This window comes from Melanerpes formicivorus, unplaced genomic scaffold (genome assembly GCF_026170545.1).
Source record: "Melanerpes formicivorus ecotype bairdi unplaced genomic scaffold, bMelFor1.0.p_v2 SCAF_3, whole genome shotgun sequence".
In the NCBI taxonomy this organism is placed as follows: Eukaryota; Metazoa; Chordata; class Aves; order Piciformes; family Picidae; genus Melanerpes; species Melanerpes formicivorus.
In genome coordinates this window covers 39,704,707-39,730,574 of record NW_027142355.1, presented here as the reverse complement: position 1 = coordinate 39,730,574, position 25,868 = coordinate 39,704,707, and the positions used below count along the sequence as shown (strand labels likewise).

Sequence of the window (25,868 nt, the reverse complement as noted above, 5' to 3'; positions counted from 1 at the left end):
GAGAAAGCTCCAAGGTGACCTAACTATGGCCTTCCAGTATCTGAAGGGGACCTACAGGAAGGCTGGGGAGGGACTTCTCAGGATCTCAGGTAGTGATAGGACTATGGGGAATGGAATGAAGCTGGAAGTGGGGAGATTCAGGCTGGATGTGAGGAGGAAGTTCTTCCCCATGAGAGTGGTGAGACCCTGGAATGGGTTGTCCAGGGACGTATCACAGTATCACAGTATCACAGTATCACAGTATCACTTAGGTTGGAAAGGACCTCGAGGATCATCGAGTCCAACCTATCAACACAGACCCCATGACTAGACCATGGCACCAAGTGCCACGTCCAATCTCCCCTTGAACGCCTCCAGGGTCGATGACTCAACCACCTCCCTGGGCAACCCGTTCCAATGACGAATGACTCGCTCGGTGAAGAACTTCCTCCTCACCTCGAGTCTAAACCTCCCCTGGCGCAGCTTGAGACTGTGTCCCCTTGTTCTGGTGCTGGTTGCCTGGGAGAAGAGGCCAACCCCTTCCTGGCTACAACCACCCTTCAGGTAGTTGTAGAGGGCAATGAGGTCACCCCGAGCCTCCTCTTCTCCACGTGGTTGAGGCCCTGTCCCTGAAGGTGTTTAAGCCCAGGCTGGACGAGGCTCTGGCCAGCCTGATCTAGTGTGGGGTGTCCCCGCCCATGGCAGGGGGGTTGGAACTAGATGACCCTTGTGGTCCCTTCCAACCCTGACTGATACTATGATATTATGATGCTATGAAATCCCTCTACATTCTTTTTTTCTCTGTGAATACTTTGAATTGCTGTTGTGCAAGTTATCCTTTTGGGAATGGTGGACAGTAACTGTTCAAATATATAAAAGGCAAAGCTGAGAGACCTCTTCTTTTTTAATATAAGCCCACTGACCCCAGTACTGTAAATACATTTTGCAGTGAATTTTTTGTTGGCAAGCATGAACTATTTTTATGCAAACATCTTTCATACACAAAGTTATGAAGTTTTCACTGTATTCTGCTTTTATGAGCATGGTGCTTACTGCATGATTCAGACTATAGTGCATGATGATTCAGCTTGGGAATTTGTCCTGCTGCCTTTATAACTAGTCCTGCTGCCTTTAAAACAGCTTAGGTAAAATGCAATGGAATGGAATGGAATGGAATGGAATGGAATGGAATGGAATGGAATGGGATGGGATGGGATGGGATGGGATGGGATGGGATGGAATGGAATGGAATAGAATAGAATAGAATAGAATAGAATAGAATAGAATAGAATAGAATAGAATAGAATAGAATAGAATAGAATAGAATAGAATAGAATAGAATAGAATAGAATAGACCAGACCAGGTTGGAAGAGACCTTCAACATCAATTGTTTGATTTCTTTTGTGTTGTAGAATTTGGATCACAATCAATACATTTTCCCTCTGTTTGTTTGGTTTTTTTTCCTCTCTCTGCCAATCTTTGAACTTTTACTTCAGATTTTGGGTTTCTTTGTGTTTCCTTTTCATTTTCTTTCTTGTATTCATAGTTATGTTAGAATCTGACCCCAAAATGTAATCTTAACTGGTTACAAGGGCATTAGTAAATTGTCCTCTTAAAACTGCTAGGATAGACTGTAAAGAACAGGTGCCAGTAAGTAGCTGAGGAGCCAATACTGATGTTGTTACTCTTATCTTAATTCCAATGCCAAGTTTAAATCCTTGCTGTTCTGATTTGTTTTCTGCAGCTGCCTACAGAATCATTGTTTTATCGAGCTGTTCTTCAGGTTATTATAGAAGAAATTTATGGGGTCACCAAGAGGTATGGAAGCTCTGAATTCACGGAATGCAAAACAAAGATCTCATTTTTTTTCACCTCTATTCTGCAGAGAAAGAATTTCTTAGAAAGCAGACGAGCACAAGGAACAGGCTTATCAGACTTCGTATTCCTATCAGTGTTAAAATGCAGGATAGATTATTAGTTCATCCTAAGTCCACATCACAAATGTATTGCCCTTCTGATTGACAGCTGCCTGAATACGAGCCAGCAGTGTGCCCAGGTGGCCAAGAAGGCCAATGGCATCCTGGCCTGCATTAGGAATAGTGTGGCCAGCAGGAGCAGGGAAGTCATTGTGCCCCTGTACTCAGCACTGGTCAGGCCACACCTTGAGTACTGTGTCCAGTTCTGGGCCCCTCAGTTTAAGAAGGACATTGAGGCACTTGAATGTGTCCAGAGAAGGACAAGGAGGCTGGGGAGAGGCCTCGAGCCAAGCTCTACGAGGAGAGGCTGAGAGAGCTGGGATTGTTTAGCCTGGAGAAGAGGAGGCTCAGGGGTGACCTCATTGCCCTCTACAACTACCTGAAAGGTGGTTGTAGCCAGGAAGGGGTTGGTCTTTTCTCCCAGGCAACCGGCACCAGAACAAGAGGACACAGTCTCAAGCTGTGCCAGGGGAAGTTTAGGCTGGAGGTGAGGAGAAAGTTCTTCAGTGAGAGAGTTGTTATCCATTGGAATGTGCTACCCAGGGAGGTGGTGGAGTCACCATCCCTGGAGGCATTCAAGAGGGGATTGGATGTGGCACTTGGTGCCATGGTTTAGTAGTCATGAAGTCTTGGGTGACAGGTTGGACTTGATGAGCTTTGAGGCCTTTTCCAACCTTACTGATTCTGTGATTCTATGGTTCCTTTACCCAGAGCTGAAGTAAGTCCTCTTTGCTCCTAGATATGTTTGTAAAACTTATCTTCACCAGAAAACTGACAGCAAAATCACTAAAAAATCAACACAGTCCTGGGCTACCCTGTTATGTGGAGGTCCTGGGGTATTTAATACTGCAGAAGACAAAAAGACATTTCCATTTGTCCTGAGAAAAACTGCTGAAAGCTTAATAGCCATGAGGGCTGTGAAAAGCTGCCTGTGCCTACACTGGCAAGTACTGTGCCCTTGCAGGATGGGATTTGGAGAGCTGATCCTGACGACCTGATGTCTGCACTCTGCTCTTTTTTCTGCAGTTGTAGCTGGATTCAAGTGTGTTTTTTAATTCTATGGGATAGACGGCCATGTGCATCCAGAAGCACACCTTCCAGTTTAGTTTCATTTGAAAACAACCCATTTCCCATTTCTTTTTTATCTCTGATCCTCTTCCACAGTGTGAATAAAGGCATGAGAGGTGAGGAAAATTTACTTCAGAAGTATACTCCTGGTCTAAAATAAATGCTAATGTATATACCTCCAAATTCTCTGCTAAATGAAGAGCCAGAAAGCTTAACCTTCAAAAGGTCAAACTCCTGAGAGAATAAATGCTTTTTTTTTTCAAATTTTTAAATTACATAAACTATCACACATAAAATCATGGCAAAAGGCAAGGCAAGGCAAGGCAAAGAGAAAAGAAAAGAAAAGAAAAGAAAAGAAAAGAAAAGAAAAGAAAAGAAAAGAAAAGAAAAGAAAAGAAAAGAAAAGAAAAGAAAAGAAAAGAAAAGAAAAGAAAAGAAAAGAAAAGAAAAGAAAAGAAAAGAAAAGAAAAGAAAAGAAAAGAAAAGAAAAGAAAGAAGAGAGAAAAGAAAAGAAAAGAAAAGAAAAGAAAAGAAAAGAAAAGAAAAGAAAAGAAAAGAAAAGAAAAGAAAAGAAAAGAAAAGAAAAGAAAAGAAAAGAAAAGAAAAGAAAAGAAAAGAAAAGAAAGAAGAGAGAAAAGAAAAGAAAAGAAAAGAAAAGAAAAGAAAAGAAAAGAAAAGAAAAGAAAAGAAAAGAAAAGAAAAGAAAAGAAAAGAAAAGAAAAGAAAAGAAAAGAAAAGAAAAGAAAAGAAAAGAAAAGAGAAGAAAAGAGGAAAAAAGAGTGACATAGTTGATAATATGTTTCTTTTTTTAATGGAAATGTAATTTGCAGGAATTAATTAAGATTGCACTCCTGAAAGAAAAGCAATGGCTACTTTAGAACGACTCTTCTCCCCCTTTCCTCCCAGGTTTCATTGCTGAGCATAATGTTAAATGGCATGGAATATCTCTCTGGTCCATTCAGGTCAGTTGTGCATGCCCCCTGGTTTCTTGTGCACCCCCATCCAGCTTCCTGAGGGGCAGAAGGAGGAACAGAGAAGGCCTTTATGATATGCACTCGCTGTTTGGCAATAGCTGAAACACTGGTGTGTTACCAGCAATGTTTTAGTCTCAAATACAAACTACAGCACTTTATGAGCTGCTGTGAGGTTAGATCCCTTCCAGCCAGATCCAAACTATCTTTCCCTGAGTAGCTTGCAATGAGGATCCAGCTGTCCATCTTCCAATGGGTAACATAACAGTGTAGTCATTAACTGATTCCAGAGTGCATCAACCCAAATGTTTAGGTGCATCTGAATATAAAATATGACCACCAAAACAGTTCTGAATGAGTGAGGTGTCCTTGCCAGCTGAACAACGTCAGAACTACCACTGAGTGAAGTCTTTCTGCTCATCAGGGAGGTGGTGGAGTCACCATTGCTGGAAGTGTTTAAGAAGAGACTGGATGAGGCCCTTAGTGCCATGGTTTAGTTGATTAGATGGTGTCAGGTGATAGGTTGGACTTGATGCTCTTGAAGGTCTTTTCCAACCTGGTCAATTCTGTATTCTGCATTAACTCTGGTCTTTAAATAAGGAGGAAGGAAGGTTACTAAGAATCAAGGGAGGAAAAAGTTTCAAACTAAGATATTTCTAGTCAGTATTTCATTGGGTGGGGCCAGGAGGTGAGTGTATTCCTTCCTAAGATGAAAATTCTGCAGCTGAAAATTTAATTCTTATGCTACACAGCTGGAAAATGAATCATGTTAGGCCACAGTTAAGAAAGCAAATTCAGACCAACAAAAGCTTTTCCTTTTGTTTCTCCAAGATACTTGAAGCAGAGAAAAGAGAACAAATCTAAGTGGCCTGTTAGGATTCAGTCTTCCTGTACATTTTATTTATTTATCTTTTTTTTGTGTGTGTGAGTTTATGTGATTTATTTTAACATGTTTTCTGAATAACCCACATTTTTGGCTGGCTTCAAAAGCAAGGCCACTGAGTTGTAAACAGGAGAAAGTTCTGGCAGCATTTAAGGAGCTAAAAAGTGCAGGCATAAGAACACGGAGTAACAAGGAGAAGTGAAATATTACTCCAGCTTGGTGTTTGTTTGGTCCAGTGGTTGATGGTAAATACATTACAACATCATTATAGCAAATTATATTAGCATGATAGAAAGTAATAGCACAGTATAAGAGTATAACAGTACATTAGAGGTTGGAAGGGACCTCCAGAGATCATCCAGTCCAACCCCCCTGCCAAAGCAGGATCACCTAGGGTGGTCCACGCAGGGATGCATCCAGGCGGGTTTTGAAAGTCTCCAGAGAAGGAGACTCCACAACCTCTCTGGGCAGCCTGCTCCAGGGCTCTGTCACCCTCGCTGTAAAGAAGTTTCTCCTCATGTTGAGGTGAAATCACAGTATCACAGTATCACCAAGGTTGGAAGAGACCTCAAAGATCATCGAGTCCAACTTGAAATCTTCTATGATCAAGCTTGTACCTGTTGTTTCTTGTCTTACTACTCTGCACCACCAAAGGACCTTGGCCCCCTCCACTTGACACCTGCCCCTCAGATATTTATACATATTGATGAGATCACAGAATCACCAAGGAAGAGACCTCAAAGATCATCAAGTCCAACCTGTCACCACAGACCTCATGACACCAAGTGCCACGTCCAATCCCCTCTTGAACACCTAAATCCCCTCTCAGTCTTCTCAAGACTAAACAGCCTCAGGGCTCTCAGCATCAGCAGAGAAAAGAATTTTGTCATTCATATAGGGAAATAAAAATATTAGGGGGGAAATTAAAAAACAAACCCCAAACTTTAAAAAAACCCCAAAACTTTCACCTTTTTAGGTGAAATAATAACTGTACTCTAAGCATAGCACAACTGCTCCATTGCTGTATCTAGAAATTTCTTTGAATATTCGCTTGTTTGTTTGAAGCAGAAGGAGGGAGAAGGAAAATGGTTACTAACTTGGCAGCTGTAGCTGTCTGACTGTTCTATTTCTCCTCAACTAAGAATTGAATTCCAAAGGTGTTAATTGCTGTGCTTGGAGACATATAAAGGCCTGCATGTTGCTGCTGTATTTGCAGTGATCGGCACGTCGGGAAAATTTTCTCCAAGTCATCCTCCTTCATGGATTATGTCAGGAAGTCTCTGAAAAAGCTGGAACTGGATGGTTCTAAGGTGAGTCACTAAACAGAGACAGTGGGAAACATTAATGTCTGTGTAAGTTGTGGAAGTCACAGAATCACAGAATTTCAGGGGCTGGAAGGGATCTCGAAAGATAGAATAGAATGGGATTGGATAGAATAGAATAGTATCATAGTATCAGTCAGGGTTGGAAGGCACCACAAGGATCATCTAGGTCCAACCTCCCTGCCATGGGCAGGGACACCCCACACTGGATCAGGCTGGCCAAAGCCTCATCCAGCCTGGGCTTAAACACCTCCAGGGATGGGGCCTCAACCGAATAAACCTTTATTTAGAATAAACCAAACCAGGTTGGAAGAGACCTTCAAGATCATTGTGTCCAACCCATCAACCAATCCAACCCACCTAAAAAACTAACCCATGGCACCAAGCACCAGAATAGAATAGAATAGAATAGAATAGAATAGAATAGAATAGAATAGAATAGAATAGAATAGAATAGAATAGAATAGAATAGAATAGAATAGAAGAATAGAAGAATAGAATAGAATAATAGCATAGCATAGCATAGAATAGACCAGACCAGGTTGGAAAAGACCTTTGAGATAATTATTAGAATTAGAATTAGAATTAGAATTAGAATTAGAATTAGAATTAGAATTAGAATTAGAATTAGAATTAGAATTAGAATTAGAATTAGAATTAGAATTAACCAGGTTAGAAGAGACCTTCAAGATCATCCAGTCCAACCTATCATCCAACACCATCTAATCAACTAAACCATGGCACTGAGCACCCCATCCAGTCTCTTCCTAAACACCTCCAGAGATGGTGACTCCACCACGTCCCCAGGCAGCGCATTCCAATAAGCAATCACTCTCTCTGTGTAGAATTTCTTCCTAACCTCCAGCTTAAACCTTCCCTGGCGCAGCTTGAGACTGTGTCCTCTTGTTCTGATGCTGGTTGCCTGGGAGAAGAGACCAACTCCCACTTGGCTACAAACTCCATTCAGGTAGTTGTAGACAGCAATAAGGTCTGCCCTGAGCCTCCTCTTCTCCAGGCTAAGCAGCCCCAGCTCCCTCAGCCTCTCCTCATAGGGCTGTGTTCCAAACCCCTCACCAACTTCATTGCCCTTCTCTGGACTCGTTCCAGCAAGTCAACCTCCTTCCTAAACTGAGGGCCCAGAGCTGGACACAGGACTCAAGGTGTGGCCTAACCAGCGCTGAGTACAGGGGCAGAATGACCTCCCTGCTCCTGCTGGCCACACTGTTCCTGATGCAATATTATTATTATTATTATTATTATTATTATTATTATTATTATTATTATTATTATTGTTGTTGTTGTTGTTGTTGTTATTATTATATATTTATATATTAACGTGTATATATTAATAATAGTAGTAGTAATAATAATAATATATCAAATTCATAATTATTTTTATGTATTAAAAAAACCCAACACATGAAAGTTGGTGTTTTTCATGAGGATTTTTGGAAACAGGCTTCCATGCATAAATTCTCTAAAAGATTATTGATTTTAAGTTACTTTATTCTAATGATTTTTTAACCAATCCTTTTCTTACACATGGTGCTTAGGATTAGATTTACTTTTTTTTATGCCTCTCTGGTATTTCTGAATTTAATCCTACAAATCCCCTTTGAGGAAAAAAAGAAATGTAGCATGTGCTCTATTTTATACATGCTGTCATTTAGAGGTAAATATGCTTTTCAGATGCTGAGTGAAGGAGGCATGAATCAGAGACACATAGAATGACTTGAGCTGCAAGGCACCTTAGTCATCAAGCAGTTACAACCCCCCCTGCTATTGACAGAGACACCTCTTACTTAGAGCAGGTAGCTCAAAGTCTATCCAGATGGTCTTAAACACTTCTAGGGATGAGGTGTCCACAACGTCTCCAGGCATGTCTCATTACCCTCATAGTGAAGAGCTTCTTGCCTGTGCTGATAAAACACATCCTGATAAAAGGAATTCTTGCACCCCTTTAAATCCAACTGAGACACTGTCCTATGCAAACATAGAATCATAGGATTGTCAGGGTTGGAAGGGACCTCAATGATCATCCAGTTCCAACCCCCCCTGCCACGGGCAGGGACCCCTCACACTAGATCAGGTTGCTCAGAGCCACATCCAGCCTGGCCTGTTGCTTTTTTGTCTGTACTTCCATGATCCAAAAAAACATGAAAAAATTAATCACATAGTAGACACTTTGGCCCCTTTTATTTCCCTTTTTTTTTTCTGCAGCAATATTATCTTGATCCCTTTGGACATCTGTTGAATCTGAGAAGCATAACATTATAGCAGGATAGATGTTTCCATCCATGCACTGTGTTTCTCTTACAGTTTAGCTCTCAAAGCAATTTCCAATTGATTTTAGCTTTTAGGCAGACTCCTTAGGTAGCCTTTGAACATCTTTGAACCATTAATACTTTTTTTCCCCCCTTTAAATTAATAAATGTTAAGGATGAATGTTGAGTTGTTTTTTTTAAGCAAGAAGTAACTACAACATTGACATTTTACCTTATAAAACCTGGGGGAGATTTCTGTGCTGTTCTTGAGTGTCTTGCCTTAGTATTACAGCTGCTCAGTTGGTCAACAGATGGCAACATAGTATTAGGCACAGAATATGTGTGAAGATCACAAGAACGCTGTGAAAACAAGTTGTGCAATGGAGACACTGAAGAGTATTAGACAGGTTATTAACAAATTTAGTACAAATCAGAGAAAAAAGTAGAAGTGGCAAGCATGTGAAATATTTAAGCTAAATGTTGTGGTAGTCTTTGGTAAAGCAGTGCTTGAAATTTGTCAAATCACTTGAAATTTGCCAGCCACACCATGCATGAGCTAGGAGGAAAATGCAATGCCAAATAAGCAAGTAAATGCAAATGCAAATGACATTGGAAACCTTTTTACAGCATTAAGAAAAAAACATGCCTGAAACTCACTGTGTTTTTAAAGGACTGTTGGAGAGCAATGAAGGGGAAAAGGATCTGGGGGTCCTAGTGGATGGGAGGTTGACCATGAACCAGCAATGTGCTCTTGTGGCTAAGAAGGCCAGTGCCCTTCTGGGGTGTATTAGAAGGGCTGTGGTTAGTAGGTCAAGAGAAGCTCTCCTCCCTCTCTACTCTGCCCTGCTGAGGCCTCATCTGGAATATTGTGTCCAGTTCTGGGCTCCTCAGTTCAAGAAGGACTTCAGGGAACCACTTGAAAGAGTCCAGCACAGAGCCACAAAGATGATGAAGGCTGTGAAACATCTTCCTTATGAGGAGAGACTGAGTGACCTGAGGCTCTTTAGCTTGGAGACTGAGAGGTGACTTCATTCATGTTTACAAAGATGTAAAGGGTGAATGCCAAGAGGATGGAGCCAGGCTCTGCTGGGTGATGCCCAATGACAGGACAAGGGGCAATGGGTGGAAGTTGAGGCTTAGGAAGTTCCATGGAAACGGGAGGAAAACTTTTTTCACTGTAAGGGTGATGGAACACTGGAATAGGCTGCCCTGGGGGATTGTGGAGTGCCCCACTCTGGAGATATTGAAGACCTGTCTGGATGTGTTACTGGGTGATCTGTTGTAGGTGATCCTGCTCTGGCAGCGGGGGTTGGACTGGATGATCTCTCAAGGCCCCTAACATTCTGTCATTCTGTGATTCTGTGGCTGTATTAAATTCTGTTTGCAAATTGAGTTACTTGTTTGCTTTTCTACATAAATAGGTGCTAACATCATGCATTTACCCCAGCTGAAAGTAAAATGGTGCCTTCCTCAGTATATGTACAGTCACCTCAAGCAGTAATGGATTGTTTGTGCAATAAGCAGTTTGCTAAATCATCGATTAAACTCTCAGGTAGCGAGCTGTAAATTCTTTGCTTTAAAACTAGTAAGCATGGAAACATTGTGTCAATGTGTTGGATTTTAGCTGCCTTTTGCTAGAAAGGGTCTAGGACAAATTCAGATTGCCCTGAGACAAAGGTGTCTGTCAACACTACTTCAAGCTGCACATGTTTGTGTGGTTGCTAAAGACCTGATTCCAAGTCAATGCTCATTTTTGCTTCTATTTCTCCTCACTTGACTGTACAGCTGGCTGCACACTGAAGACTGAATTTGATGCTGATGTAAACAACATTAATTTTTATTTCCCAGCTATGTTGAGACTTGCAGCAGCACAAAACCAGTGGTATTTTGATACCACTGAGAGGAAAGTTGTCGCTTCTTCAACAGTGGTTCTGACACTGCAGTTTTCGTGGTGAAGTCAGCACCGTATCCACAAAGCATTGGAGAATGTGAAATGCCTCTCTTCAGGAAAAAAAAATACTTACATAGCTAGAAATGTGATGAAGCTTAATCATTTCCTCTCAAAGACAACGAAAATCAAAGAGAAATTTTTGCAGAATTTGTTTCCTAGCTCTGGTTTTAAAAAGGAACAAAAGAGCAGCTGTACTGCATAGACCAAATGTCTGCTCTGTCTCTGGCATTGGCCAAAAATCAATGCCTTGGGAAGAATAGCAGCATATATGAAGGGTACTTCCAGAGCAACCCAAAATGTGCCCACCATTCAGCAAAAACAAAGGCAGGCAGTAGTTGTCTTCATGCATAAATGTATTTAGGTGAGGTTTGAAAAGCATCTAAGGCTTACTAACGCCATGTAATACAAGCAGAGAACTGTGAGGAAATGCTGTTTGCCCTGAGTCACTGTTTTGCATGTGCAAGAATATTTTCTGTAAAACAGAAGTCACAAAACTGTGAGTCCAATGGCATCCTGGCCTGCATCAGGAACAGTGTGGCCATCAGGAGAGGGAGGTCATTCTGCCCCTGTACACTGCACTGGTTAGGCCACACCTTGAGTCCTGTGTCCAGTTCTGGGTCCCTCAGTTTAGGAAGGAGGTTGACTTGCTGGAATGAGTCCAGAGAAGGGCAACAAAGTTGGTGAGGGGTTTGGAACACAAGCCCTATGAGGAGAGGCTGAGGGAGCTGGGGCTGCTTAGCCTGGAGAAGAGGAGACTCAGGGGTGACCTTATTGCTCTCTACAACTACCTGAAGGGAGGTTGTAGCCAGGAGGGGGTTGGTCTCTTCTCCCAGGCAACCAGCACCAGAACAAGAGGACACAGTGTCAAACTGTGCCAGGGGAGGTTTTGGCTGGATGTTAGGAAGAAGTTCTTCATGGAAAGAGTGATTGGCCATTGGAATGGGCTGCCTGGGGAGGTGGTGGAGTCACCATCACTGAAGATGTTTAGGAAGAGACTGGATGGGGTGCTTGGTGCCATGGTTTAGTTGATTAGAGGGTGTTGGATGATCGGTTGGACTCAATGATCTCAAAGGTCTCTTCTAACCTGATTAATTCTAATTCTAATTCTAATTCTAATTCTAATTCTAATTCTATTCTATTCTATTCTATTCTATTCTATTCTATTCTATTCTATTCTGTTCTATTCTGTTCTATTCTATTCTAACTACACTCATCAGAAAATCTAGGAGAGTTTAATCTCTGCATGATAAAGATTATACCTGAGAGCAGAGGCCTAGCAGCACTAAGATTTTCAAGAGTCACTGCCAGGGTTTGGTGGCTTGGCCTGTATAGTAAAGTCATGGATGCTTTTGATCACTGTGGCTGGATCTGGACTGTGGGACATAAATATCCTTTCAAGCTCATGATTCATGGTAAGCATCACAGCTGCTCGCTTCATGCACACCAATCCCTCTGTTCCTTGCAGAGGGGCAGCCCTGTTGCAATCTGGTAATTTTCCAGTCTGGACAGATGTGGAGGCAGGATAAAGAGTGTGAGTGCATAAAACACCTGCTTTGATACTCATTTATTTAAACTGTGTGGCTATGGCTAAATACAGAAGTGATGAAGACCCTTGTTAGGTATAAATAGCCCAACAGTAAGCTAATTTTTGCTATTGTTTTTCAGGAAAGTTCTTTAATCCTGCCAAATCTTCATGTGAACAAGCCCCTCTTCCTCTTTCATTAGTGAAATAGATGTGAGGATCATTGTGTATTTGAAGTAAGAACCAGACCCATTATCCTCAGGATTGGGTCAGAGTGAGACTAAGTAGTATAATCATTTTTCTACCAAAACCCCCACAGAACAGCATTTCTCAGTCACCTGGAGCCATTCATTCTTTCAAGTTGGTTTGGGGGCTGAGGTTGCCTATATACCTTAGCCAAGATAATTTCATCTATTTCATAATTTCATAGTTTCATAGTTTCATTCAGGGTTGGAAGGGACCACAAGGATCATCTAGTTCCAACCCCCCTGCCATGGGCAGGGACACCCCACACTAGATCAGGCTGGACAGAGCCTCATCCAGCCTGGGCTTAAACACCCCCAGGGACGGGGCCCCAACCACCTGCCTGGACAACACATTCCAGGGTTTCACCACTCTCATGGGGAAGAACTTCCTCCTCACATCTAGCCTGAATCTCCCCACCTCCAGCTTCATTCCATTCCCCCTAGTCCTGTCACTACCTGAGATCCTGAGAAGTCCTTCCCCAGCCTTCCTGTAGGCCCCCTTCAGATACTGGAAGGCCACAATTAGGTCACCTGGGAGCCTTCTCTTCTGCAGACTGAACAGCCCCAACTCCTTCAGTCTGTCCTCATAGGAGAGGTGCTCCAGCCCTCTGATCATCCTTGTGGCCCTTCTCTGGACACGTTCCAGCACCTCCACATCCCTCTTGTAATAGGGGCTCCAGACACAGTACTCCAGGTGGGGTCTCACCAGGGCTGAGTAGAGGGGGAGGATCACCTCCCTTGCCCTGCTAGCCACACTTCTCCTGATGCAGCCCAGGATCTGATTGGCTTTGCGGGCTGCAAGAGCACATTGAGAGCTCATGTTGAGCTTTTTGTCCACCAGCACCCCTAAGTCTCTCTCCTCAGGGCTACTTTCCAGCCAGTCACTGCCCAGCCTGGATTTGTGCCTGGGATTGCCTCCACCCAGATGCAGGACCCTGCACTTGATCTTATTGAACTTCATGAGGTTGGCTTGTGCCCACCTCTCCAGCCTGTCCAGGTCCCTCTGGATGGCCTCCCTTCCCTCCAGCGTGTCTGCTGCACCACACAGCTTGGTGTCATCAGCAAACTTGCTGAGGGTGCACTCAATGCCACTGTCCATGGCACCCACAAAGATGTTGAACAAGACAGGTCCCAGGACTGATCCCTGAGGGACTCCGCTTGTCCCTGGCCTCCACTGGGACATGGACCCATTGACAGCCACTCTTTGGGGGCTTTGTTTCAGTGTAGAAGAGCTTATCAGGTCCAGATTAAACACTTAGATGCAAATTAACATATTTTTTCTACCTTTTGGTACAAGACCACTCCTTTTACACATCTCTCCACCTCAGTAGTATAACTGAGGCATACACTATGACTACTGAATGTCTTACTCTGATTTTCTGAAGGCAGAGGGAGGTCTTTTGGTGTAAGCTTCCTGTTTCACAATTATGGTTATATTGCTTCTAGTTCAAAACCAATGTTCTGTGGGCCAAGGATCCTGGCACACTGCTTTAGAAATTGGTCTGGGTACAACCCCAAGGTAATATTGTATTCCTAGCTCAGTTCCTATACAAAATCACAGAATTAACTAGGTTGGAAAAGACCTTCCAGAACATCCAGTCCAACCTATCACCCAACACCATCTAATCAACTAAACCATGGCACCAAGTGCCTCATTCAGTCTTGTTTAAAACACTTCCAGTGATGGTGACTCCACCACCTCCCCAGGCAGCACATTCCAACGTCAAATCACTCTTTCTATGAAGAATATGTTCCTAACATCCAGCCTAAACCTCCCCTGGTGCAGCTTGAGACTGTGTCCTCTTGTTCTGGTGCTGGTTGGGAGAAAAGACCAGCCCCCACCTGTCTACAACCTCCCTTCAGGTGGTTGTAAAGAGCACTAAGGTCTGCCCTGAGCCTTCTCTTCTCCAGGCTAAGCAACCCCAGCTCCTTCAGCCTCTCCTCATAGGATTTGTGCTTCAGACCCCTCCCTAGCCTTGTTGCCCTTTGCTGGACACATCTGAGCATCTCAACATCTTTCTTAAACTGAGGGGCCCAGAACCGGACACAGGTCTCAAGGTGTGGCCTAACCAGTGCTGAGTACAGGGGCACAATGACTTCCCTGCTCCTGCTGGCCACACTATTCCTGATGCAGGCCAGGATGCCATTGGCCTTTTTGGCCACCTGGGCACACTGCTGGCTCATGTTCAGCCTACCATCAACCAATATCCCCAGGTCCCTTTCTGCCTAGCCTCTCTCCAGCTGCTCCAGCCCCAGCCTGTAGCACTGCATGGGGTTGTTGTGGCTATATTGTATGGGCAGAGCATTCAGTGTCACATGAGTGAAATCCTTGCTAGCAGATTTCTTTCCCCTTTTGGTCACTGTTTTAGCTAATTTAACATGTCTGTGGCCTCTTACTTAAGGGAATGTAGCATTTGTCCCTGTTTTTTCCTAGAGGAGCTGGCCACTTGTTAACCTTGTTTCTTTCAAAGAGCAAGAGCAATCACTCCTTCCTCCTCAGCAGAACATATTTCAGCTCTGTAGCCACCTTGCAGATGGATTTAAAATTAAGCCCCTTCATTAGTCTGTTTGGTTGCTACTTAAGACAGTAAATTCTGCAAATTGCATTGCACAGGAAAAGCAGTCCATAGAAGTACAGACATACTTGTGCACTTCTAGAGTCTTTGAAGGGAAACCCCCCCAAACTTTTCTTAAATTGCCTGGTGTCTTGTACTTATTGAGGCAGATTAGCAAAAGATCCTTCAGAGGTTGATTCAAGGAAGGAAGTGTTTACAAGGCTAAGCCCTGGATGCATGGCTGGCAGACTTTATGATCTGTGACCTAGCTAGGATCCATTTCTGCTGCTAAGTGAGAGCCTCTGTGAGTGGAGCTGTTTAACAAAGGGAAGCTGGCCAGGATTCCTGTAAAGTGCAGTCTGGACATATGGAGAGAATGCTTTTTAATGCCATATCTGGGTTACAGGAAGATGTACAGGGCTGGAAACACTCCTGTCACATCCACAAAGAAAAGCTATTAGTCACTTTGATTTCATGTCCTGCTGTGTCCATGCTATGGTTGCTGCTATGGGCTAATAGCATAGAAGGTAGTCCTTTTATCTTAGTCAAAATACTTCACAAATCACTTAGCCCTTTCACATGTAGGCATATGCAAAGGACATACAATATCAATTTCAGGGGTAGGGTCATCTTAAGCTTTCACACATGGAGAAGTTTATGTGCCCAAGAGTGTTGGTGCAGGTTCACTTGGTTCTGTTTAACCAAGCTCCCAAGTCTCCTGTGACTGGTGTATTTCAGTTTTCAACAGTCTAGTGTCTGCACATAACCTGATGTTGATGTTGCTAGGGCTTTTATCCTTGGAAAAAGTCCTTTATTTGGTGGATGCCCCACCTGACCACCTGAGATGAGATCTGCAACAATAATCAAATAGTTAATGCTTGCTTTTCACCATCTCTGTTCACTCTAATCATGACCAGACTCATTAAAAATAGCTGCTGCCCATGTGTCTTTTCCAGTCCTGTTCTTCAAGTAGAGCATCCCAAAAAGATTTACAGCTGTCAAGTCTCAACTAGCAAGCCAGTAAAGGGCACTGGACCCTTCCATGAGCTGTTATACTCATCATCATATCATTTATGTTCCTAACAGAAATTCAAGTCCATCATCTGTCAGCACTCCTGGTTAACAGGGGAGATGCCAGGCAGTTGGAGGCTTGCCAGCATGACACAAAGGTCCAAATGCCAATGGCATCCTGACCTGTATCAGGAACAGTGTGGCCAGCAGGAGCAGGGAGGTCATTCTGCCCCTGTACTCTGCACTGGTTAGGTCACACCTTGAGTACTGTGACCAGTTCTGGGCCCCTCAGTTTAGGAAAGGTGTTGACTTGCTGGAACATGTCCAGAGCAACAGAGCTGGGGAGGGGTTTGGAGCACAGCCCCATGAGGAAAGGCTGAGGGAGCTGGGGTTGCGTAGCCTGGAGAAGAGGAGACTCAGGGGTGACCTTATTGCTGTCTACAACTACCTGAAGGGAGATTGTAGCCAGGTGGGGGTTGGTCTCTTCTCCCAGGCAACCAGCACCAGAACAAGAGGACACAGTCTCAAGCTGTGCCAGGGGAGGTTTAGGTTGGATGTTGGGAAGAAGTTCTTCACAGAAAGAGAGATTGCCCATTGGAATGTGCTGCCCAGGGAGGTGGTGGAGTCGCCATCCCTGGAGGTGTTTAGGTAGAGACTGGATGAGGCATTTGGTGCCATGGTTTAGTTGATTAGATGGTGTTGGATGATAGGTTGGACTCGATGATCTCAAAGGTCTCTTCTAACCTGGTTAATTCTAATTCTAATTCTAATTCTAATTCTAATTCTAATTCTAATTCTAATTCTAATTCCAATGGAGGATCTGAGGAACTCCAGGCCTGTCAGCCTCACCTCAGTACTGGGGAAGAATATGGAGCAGTTCATCTTTAGTGTGCTCAAATGGCTAGTGAAGGATAATGGAGGGTTCAGGCCCAGCCAGCATGGGTCCTGCTTGACCAACCTGATCTCCTTCTATGGCCAAGTGACCTGCATAGTGGATGAGGGAAAGACTGTCAATGTTGTCCACCTGGACTTCAGTAAAGCTTCTGATACCATCTCCCACAGCATTCTCCTCAAGAAACTTTCAGCCTGGCATAGCCAGGTGAACTCTTTGCTGGAATAAAAACTGGCTGGATGGCTGGGCCCAAAGGGTTGTGCTAAATGGAGTTAAATCCAGCTGGTGGCTGGTCTCAAGTGGTGTTCCCCAGGACGCAGTACTGGGCCAGTTCTGTTTGATCAGTGACTTAGATGAGGGGATTGAGGGCACCCTCAGCAAGTTTGCAGACAACACTCAGTTGAGCAGAGTGTTGGTGGGCACGAGGGTTAGGAAGGCTCTACAGGGAGAGCTGGGCAGGTGAAATCAATGGGCTGAGGCCAGTGGGATGAAGGTTAACAAGACCAAGTGCCAGGTCCTTCACTTTGGTCACAACAACCCCACGCAATGCTCCAGGCTTGGGGGAGAGTGGCTGGAAAGCGTCCTAGTGGAAAAGGACCTGGGGGTGCTGGTTGACAGCTGGCTGAATATGAGCCAGTGAGTCCCCAGGTGCCCATCAAGGCCAACAGCATCCTGGCCTGTATCATACCCAGTGTGTCCAGAAGGAGTAGGGAAATGATAGTGCCCCTGTACTCAGCCCTGGTGAGGCCCCAGCTTGAGTAATGGGTTCAGTTCTGGGTGCCGCAGTATAGGAAAGACATTGAGCTTGTCCAGAGAAGAGAAACGAAGCTAGTGAGGGGTTTGTAGGGTGTCATGGGAGGAGCAACTTGAGGAAGCTGGGTTTGTTTAGTCTGTAGAACAGAAGGCTAAGAGGAGATCTTATTGCTCTCCACAACTACCTGAAAGGAGATTGGAGCAAGTCCAGTGTCGGTCTCTCCTCCTGAGTAAAAAGCAACGGGACAAGAGGAAATGTGCTTAAGTGGTGCCAAGGGGAGGTTGAGATTGGATATTAGGAAAAATGTCTTTCCTGAAAGAGTGGTGAGGGGTTGGAACAGGCTGCCTAGGGAGGTGGTGGAGTCACCATGCCTGGAGGTGTTCAAGAAGCTGTAGATGTGGCGCTTCAGGACATGGTTCAGTGGTCATGGTAGTTGGGTTATGGGTGGACTCAGTGGTATCATAGTATTATAGTATCATAGTATCATTCAGAGTTGGAAGGGACCACAAGGATCATCTAGTTCCAACCCCCCTGCCATGGGCAGGGACACCCCACACTAGATCAGCCTGGACAGAGCTTCATCCCCCCTCCAGGGACGGGGCCTCAACCACCTCCCTGGACAACCCATTCCAGGGTTTCACCACTCTCATGGGGAAGAACCTCCTCCTCACATCCAGCCTGAATCTCCCCACCTCCAGCTTCATTCCATTCCCCCTAGGTCCCCTTCAGATACTGGAAGGCCACAATTAGGTCACCTCGGAGCCTTCTCTTCTCCAGACTGAACAGCCCCAACTCCTTCAGTCTGTCCTCACAGGAGAGGTGCTCCAGCCCTCTGCTCATCCTCCTGGCACTTCTCTGGACACGTTCCAGCACCTCCATGTCCCTCCTGTAATAGAGGCTCCAGAACAGGATGCAGTACTCCAGGTGGGGTCTCACCAGGGCTGAGCAGAGGGGGAGGATCACCTCCCTCGACCTGCTGGCCACACTTCTCCTGATGCAGCCCAGGATCTGATTGGCTTTGCGGGCTGCAAGTGCACACTGAGAGCTCCTGTTGAGCTTTTTGTCCACCAGCACCCCCAAGTCTCTCTCCTCAGGGCTATCCTCCAGCCAGTCCCTGCCCAGCCTGGATTTGTGCCTGGGATTGCCTTGACCCAGATGCAGGACCCTGCACTTGGTCTTGAACCTCATGAGGTTGGCTTGTGCCCACCTCTCCAGCCTGTCCAGGTCCCTCTGGATGGCCTCCCTTCCCTCCAGTGTGTCTGCTGCACCACACAGCTTGGTGTCATCAGCAAACTTGCTGAGGGTGCACTCAATGCCACTGTCCATGTCACCCACAAAGATGTTGAACAAGCCTGGTCCCAGGACTGATCCCTGAGGGACTCCACTTGTCACTGGCCTCCACTGGGACATGGAGCCATTGACAGCCACTCTTTGGGTGCGGCCATCAAGCCAGTTCCTTATCCATCTAGTGGTCCACCCATCAAACCCATGTGTCACCAGTTTGGAGACCAGGATGTGGTGTCTAGTCTTTTGAATTCTGTGGTTCTATGATCCTATAATAGTTGAGATGTATTTCCTATAGCAGTAGTGATGTTTTTTAAGTGTTGGCCCTTTTACAGGACACACAACAGCATGCACCTGTGACAGTTTTGCTTTCATTCTGACGATGTGAATGCATACCAATAGCATTAGCATGCACTTCAAGACTTAAAACTAAGTAGCCGAGCTTAATTAATTGCTCTCAGTTCTACAGCTAGCAAGGAAAAAATAAAGTTGAAGGCCTGAGATTTCCAAGCTAATAAAATGAATTATTCTGTTGATTTTTAATGAGATAAGGTTATGTTAATTTTAAAAATCACTTGGTTTACACTTGGAGCATAAATATGGTTGTATTACAGGTCTCAGTGATTTATCACTGTTCTGGAACTGCAGAGCTAATATGTTTCCTTTTTGTAATTGCTCAGGTGGCAGAGTGAGCATGGATTAAGGAGATGCCTTCTCTTATTTTAAGATGAAGCAGTTAGCTAAATCTATGTTTAATATTTTGGGATCAGTCCTGAATTAATGTTCAGCAGGCATAAATTATGTTGTGCTTGCCTGCATTTATTTGTATGATCATGGTGCTCTCTTTAAAATTAATTCCCACATAATGCTGGTTTGCTTTGTTCAGACCCATATAATATTAGATGGAAACAGCTAAAGCACTGCACAGGCAAGAACTTAAATACAGGACTTTCAAAGGCTCCTGCTAAGAGGCTCAGATGTCCTGGTTCCATGCATGCTTTGTGAGAATGCAGTGGTAAATGAACACTGCAGGTGACTTCACAGTCAGTGGCTGGGTAAATGTTTGGAACATTTGAGTTCTTTGGGACCCATACCTACAATCATATTTTTCCCATTTCCAGCCCAAAAAAAATCAACCAGGAGCCATTTGACAAGTCTTTACAAACTTTGTAGGCCCTCTGAGGAACATGCAAGTGGAAGCCCTGTTCCCCCAGTGTTGGTTTTCAGTCCAACCTGTCTTAGGAGCTGTCCTGGTTTTACTCCCTGATCAGGTTCTGCTCATGTAATGGTGAGTAGGCTTTGAGAAGTTGGTCTCTTCTCTCAGGCAACCAGCACCAGAACGAGAGGACACAGTCTCAAGCTGTGCCAGGGGAGGTTTAGGCTCGAGGTGAGGAGAAAGTTCTTCACTGAGAGAGTCATTGGCCATTGGAATGTGCTGCCCGGGGAGGTGGTGGAGTCACCATCCCTGGAGGTGTTCAAGAGGGGATTGGATGTGGCACTTGGTGCCATGGTCTAGTCATGAGGTCTGTGGTGACAGGTTGGACTTGAAGATCTTTGAGGTCTCTTCCAACCTTGGTGATACTGTGCTACTGTAATATTCCTTCCCATTGCCACATCTGTACTTCTCATACAATACCACTTGCAATTTGTCACACATATTTCCTAGCCTGGGCCTACACCAGCTGTGATTCAGATGTTCTAATGTTCTTCTGAGTCACTGTACATAACTATGTCAAAATATGTTGAACAGAATGTTGTGCATGTTTTTTCATCATTTTAAAGCATGTAATGAAGAAACATTGTGCTTTGTACACACGGTTGACAAGCAATGTTGAATGAGCAAGTGAAGTGTTGAATGAGCTACTGAATGAGCAAGTCAGCCTAGGACATGATAAAAAGAGACTGAGGGAGCTGGGGTTGCTTGGCCTGGAGAAGAAAAGGCTCAGGGGAGACCTTATTTCTGTCTACAACTACCTGAAGGGAGGTTGTAGACAGGCAGGGCTGGTCTCTTCTCCCAGGCAACAAGCACCAAAACAAGAGGACTCAGTCTCAAGCTGCGCCAGGGGAGGTTTAGACTGGATGTTAGGAAGAAATTCTTCACAGAGAGATTGATTGCCCATTGGAATGGGCTGCCCAGGGAGGTGGTGGAGTCGCCATCACTGGAGTTGTTTAGGAGGCAACTTGATAGGCTGCTTGGTTGCATGGTTTAGTTGGTTGGGGGGTGTTGGATGGTGGATTGGTTGTGATGATCTTGAAGGTCTCTTCCAACCTGGTCTGGTCTGGTCTGGTCTGGTCTGGTCTATTCTATTCTATTCTATTCTATTCTATTCTATTCTATTCTATTCTATTCTAAAAAGCCTCTGTGGTTATGGAACTTGTCAGGACAAGTTGCATTACAATATTTAGAAAGCTGCACATTTTTAAAAATGAGGTGTTTGGGCAGTTCCATCCTTCCTAGGAAATGCTTAATAAGTTTTCCATGGCCATGTGAGAACATTCTGAAGTAACAGATTGCTCTTTACTTCTTCCACCTTTAATACAGATGATGCATTTAAAATTCTGCAAGCAGAAGTAGTTTTTCTTATGAATTTCTGCTTTACTGACCTTACAGGATTTTGACCAAAGGAGCATGCAAATATCTAAACCTTTCCCACAGGATTAGCGGAGTGAAGAATTGCTAAGTGTAAATTCGGCACCAATATGAGTTCTTTATCATAGTTTCATAGTTTCATTCAGGGTTGGAAGGGACCACAAGGATCATCTAGTTCCAACCCCCCTGCCATGGGCAGGGACACCCCACACTAGATCAGCCTGGACAGAGCCTCATCCAGCCTGGGCTTAAACACCCCCAGGGACAGGGCCTCAACCACTTCCCTGGACAACCCATTCCAGGGCTTCACCACTCTCATGGTGAAGAACCTCCTCCTCACATCTAGCCTGAATCTCCCCACCTCCAGCTTCATTCCATTCCCCCTAGTCCTATCACTGCCTGAGATCCTGAGAAGTCCTTCCCCAGCCTTCCTGTAGCCCCCTTCAGATACTGGAAGGCCACAATTAGGTCACCTCAGAGCCTTCTCTTCTCCAGACAGAACAGCCCCAACTCCTTCAGTCTGTCCTCATAGGAGAGGTGCTCCAGCCCTCTGCTCATCCTCGTGGCCCTTCTCTGGACACGCTCCAGCACCTCCACATCCCTCTTGCATGCATTTCTTTTACTTGCTAAATCGGTGGTTTAATTTATTTTATTATTTTATTTTATTTCTTTTTTTATTATTTATTTTGTTTTGAGTAGGTTTGTTGTTCATTTCTGTCAGCTAAATTGCATTGAAAGGAACTACTTTCTGGGTAGTTAAATATTATCACGGAGTCACCGTCCCTGGAGGTGTTCAAAATGGTATTGGACGTGGCACTTGGTGCCATGGTTTAGTAGCCATGAGGTGTTGGGTGACAGGTTGGACTTGATGATCTTTGAGGTCTTTGCCAACCTTATTGATTCCATGATTCTGTGACGGTATTTTCCTTTCTCTTCTTTTCTTTTCTTTTCTTTTCTTTTCTTTTCTTTTCTTTTCTTTTCTTTTCTTTTCTTTTCTTTTCTTTTCTTTTCTTTTCTTTTCTTTTCTTTTCTTTTCTTTTCTTTTCTTTTCTTTTCTTTTCTTTTCTTTTCTTTTCTTTTCTTTTCTTTTCTTTTCTTTTCTTTTCTTCTTTTCTTCTTCTTTTCTTTTCTTTTCTTTTCTTTTCTTTTCTTTTCTTTTCTTTTCTTTTCTTTTCTTTTCTTTTCTTTTCTTTTCTTTTCTTTTCTTTTCTTTTCTTTTCTTTTCTTTTCTTTTCTTTTCTTTTCTTTTCTTCCCTTTTCTTCCCTTTTCTTCCCTTTTCTTTTCTTCCCTTTTCTTTTCTTCCCTTTTCTTTTCTTCCCTTTTCTTTTCTTCCCTTTTCTTTTCTTCCCTTTTCTTTTCTTCCCTTTTCTTTTCTTCCCTTTTCTTTTCTTCCCTTTTCTTTTCTTTTCTTCCCTTTTCTTTTCTTCCCTTTTCTTTTCTTCCCTTTTCTTTTCTTCCCTTTTCTTTTCTCTTCTTTTCTTTTCTCTTCTTTTCTCTTCTTTTCTCTTCTTTTATCTTCTTTGCTTTGCTTTTCTTTTCTCTTCTTTTTTCTCTTCTTCTTTTTTCTTTTCTTCTCTTTTATTTTCTTCTCTTTTCTTTTCTCTTCTTTTATCTTTTCTTCTCTTTTCTTTTCTTTCTCTTCTTTTCTCTCTTTTCTTTTCTTTTCTTTTCTTCTCTTTTCTTTTCTCTTCTTTTCTCTTCTTTTATCTTTTCTTCTCTTTTCTTTTCTTTTCTTTCTCTTCTTTTCTCTCTTTTCTTTTCTTTTCTTTTCTTTTCTTTTCTTTTCTTTTCTTTTCTTTTCTTTTCTTTTCTTTTCTTTTCTTTTCTTTTCTTTTCTTTTCTTTTCTTTTCTTTTCTTTTCTTTTCTTTTTTTTCTTTTCTTTTCTTGTCTTTTATTTTATTTTATTTTCATCTTCTTTTCTCTTCTTTTCTTTTCTTTTCTTCTCTTTTCTTTTCTTCTCTTTTCTTCTGAATTTATTTTATTTTGAGTGTGGGTTTAATTTATTTTATTTTTTTACCTTTCTGTCAGCCAAATTGCATTGAAAAAAAAACCTACCTACTTGGAAGTGAAATTATTATTCATGTAGACAACACTGTTGCTAGTATGAAAAGGGTGGCCTGCTCTTCTACTATGGCAAAACATTTCTGAGCACCTTCCCCCTTCTTTGTAATTTGTCACTGACTTTTAAAAAACATTATTGCCCTGTGCTCTGTTCTAAAGTTAATAAAATGCCCACTTTAACTTAATATGTTGCAACCCTCACCGCTGTAAACCTCTCAAACGCAGTGAAATCATCCTGGGGCGATACTGAAAGAGGAAAAAGATCTTGTAACTGGTAATGCAATAAGATTGCTCTGTGTGTCCTATGGGATCTGTGCTGGATCTGTCTGAGCATCTGTAGATCATGTAGTACATCCTGCTTCTACACTTGACTTGAAATCTGAATACTGATATAAGGTGAATCAGTGTGCTGAATAAGTGAAAATGCAGCCATGCAGGTTTGGTCAGTGTTTCATACAACACAATTCTTTTATAACTGCTTACTTCAATATGTCAGAGAAGAGGACATTGGGTAAATGGAGATGTCTATCTTTTAGCTTAACATAGAGTGTCCCTTGGCTTGTAGTATCTCCCCAGCAATGACTAGTAGAACATGATAAATTGCAGTTTGCAAAGTAGAATAGAATAGAACAGAATATAGTAGAATAGAAATAGAATAGAAATAGAATAGAAATAGAATAGAGTAGAGTAGAAAGAATGGAATGGAATGGAATGGAATGGAATGGAATGGAATGGAATGGAATGGAATGGAATGGAATGGAATGGAATGGAATGGAATAGACCAGACCAGGTTGGAAGAGACCTTCGATATCATCAAGTCCAACCCATCATCCAACACCACCTAATCAACTAACCCATGGCACCAAGCACCCCATCAAGTCTCCTCCTAAACACCTCCAATGATGGCAACTCCACCACCTCCCCAGGCAGCCCATTCCAATGGCAAATCACTCTCTCTATGGAGAATTTCTTCCCAACATCCAGCTTAAACCCCCCCTGGTGCATCTTGAGACTGTGTCCTCTTGTTCTGGTGCTGGTTGCCTGGGAAGAGAGACCAGCCCCCACCTGTCTACAACCTCCCTTCAGGTAGTTGTAGACAGCAATAAGGTCTCCCCTGAGCCTTCTCTTCTCCAGGCTAAGCAACCCCAGCTCCCTCAGCCTCTCCTCATAGGGCTGTGCTCCACATCCCTCCCCAGCTTTGTTGCCCTTCTCTGGACACCTTCCAGCAGGTCAACATCTGTCCTAAACTGAGGGGCCCAGGACTGGACATGGGACTTAAGGTGTAAGGGAAGTAAGAGGAGGAATCTTAGAGTGTGGCTTAATTCTGCTGTTGATTTTAAAAGTGCTCAAAAAGCACATGCCTCAGATTGGGAATTTGGCAGTAGTGGGATTGTGTGGTACTGTAAGACTTGAACCAACCTGAATGTGTACATCTTTCAGGATGCACTGCAAGCATTACATGAGCCTTCATTCAGCATTTCCCTAACTAACCACAGAATCACAGAATGTTAGGGGTTGGATGGGACCTCCAGTGATCATGGAGTCCAAAGCCCCTGCCAAGACCCACCCAGGAAATCTGTGAGCTGGACTTCCTTCTGTCCAAGAAAGCAGTTGAGAAAGTCAGCTCTTAAGCAGCTATAAAATGCACGAAGTTTGCAAATGTATTTTCTGCCTTCATCTCTGACAGTGTGGACTCAATCAGTTGCTGTGTTAGTATCCATGGATAAGCTAAGAGTATTGTTTTGGCTTTGGGTTCATGTTTGCCCAATGGCTGTACACAACAAAACCCATCAACATTAGAAAGAATCTTAGCAAAGACCAACCAGTCTGAAGTAGTCACTGTCATTTTCCCCAATTCAAGAGAGACAGGGATCTGCTAGAGAGAGCCTGACAGAGAGCCACAAGGATGAGTAGGGGTTTTCAGCATCACACCTATGAAGAGAGACTGAGAGACCTGGGGCTATCTAGTCTTGAGAAGAGAAGACTGAGAGGAGATCTCATCAATGTCTATAAATATCTTAGGGGTGGGTGTCAAATGGAGGGGACCAAGCCCTTTTCTGTGGTGCACAGTAATAAAACAAGGACCAGTGAATACAAACTTGAACATAGTAGATTTCACCTCAATGTGAGGAGAAACTTCTGTACAGTGAGAGTGACAGAGCATTGGACCAGGCTGCCCAGGGGGTTGTGGAGGCTCCTTCTCTGGAGACTTTCAAAACCCACCTGGATGCATTCCTGTGTGGACTACCCTAGTTGATCTTGCTTTTAGCAGGGGGTGTTGTATTCCATGATCTCTGGAGGTTCCCTTCCAAACTCAAGCATTCTGTGATTCTGTGTGATTTAAAGAAGTCAGCGCTGAATTTAGTGCAGGGTAGACATTAAGATTAGAAGGAATCTCAGGTTAAAAGTCCCCCTCTCTCCAAATTTCCATGACATTTCTACTTTATAGTTCCCAGTATAGTTGTATACCTTCAGGTTGGTTCATGTTTACTGTATTACACAGTTCCACTACTGACAGTTTCCCAGTCTGAGGTATG

General features: G+C 43.6%; 1 protein-coding gene across 5 annotated transcripts in view; it reads left to right on the top strand.

The window, feature by feature from the left end:
- The window catches only part of METTL25 (methyltransferase like 25), a 90,973-nt gene that overhangs the window by 53,499 nt on the left and 11,606 nt on the right, over positions 1-25,868 (top strand). For 4 of the 5 annotated variants that reach the window (XM_068170533.1, XM_068170538.1, XM_068170530.1 and 1 more), the window contains 2 exons: positions 1,725-1,798; positions 6,095-6,188. The exons of the other annotated variant lie outside the window; for it this stretch is intronic. In XM_068170533.1, coding sequence (XP_068026634.1) covers positions 1,725-1,798; positions 6,095-6,188 — 168 coding nt within the window. The remainder of the gene's footprint in view (positions 1-1,724; positions 1,799-6,094; positions 6,189-25,868) is intronic. 5 annotated transcript variants of the gene reach the window in all.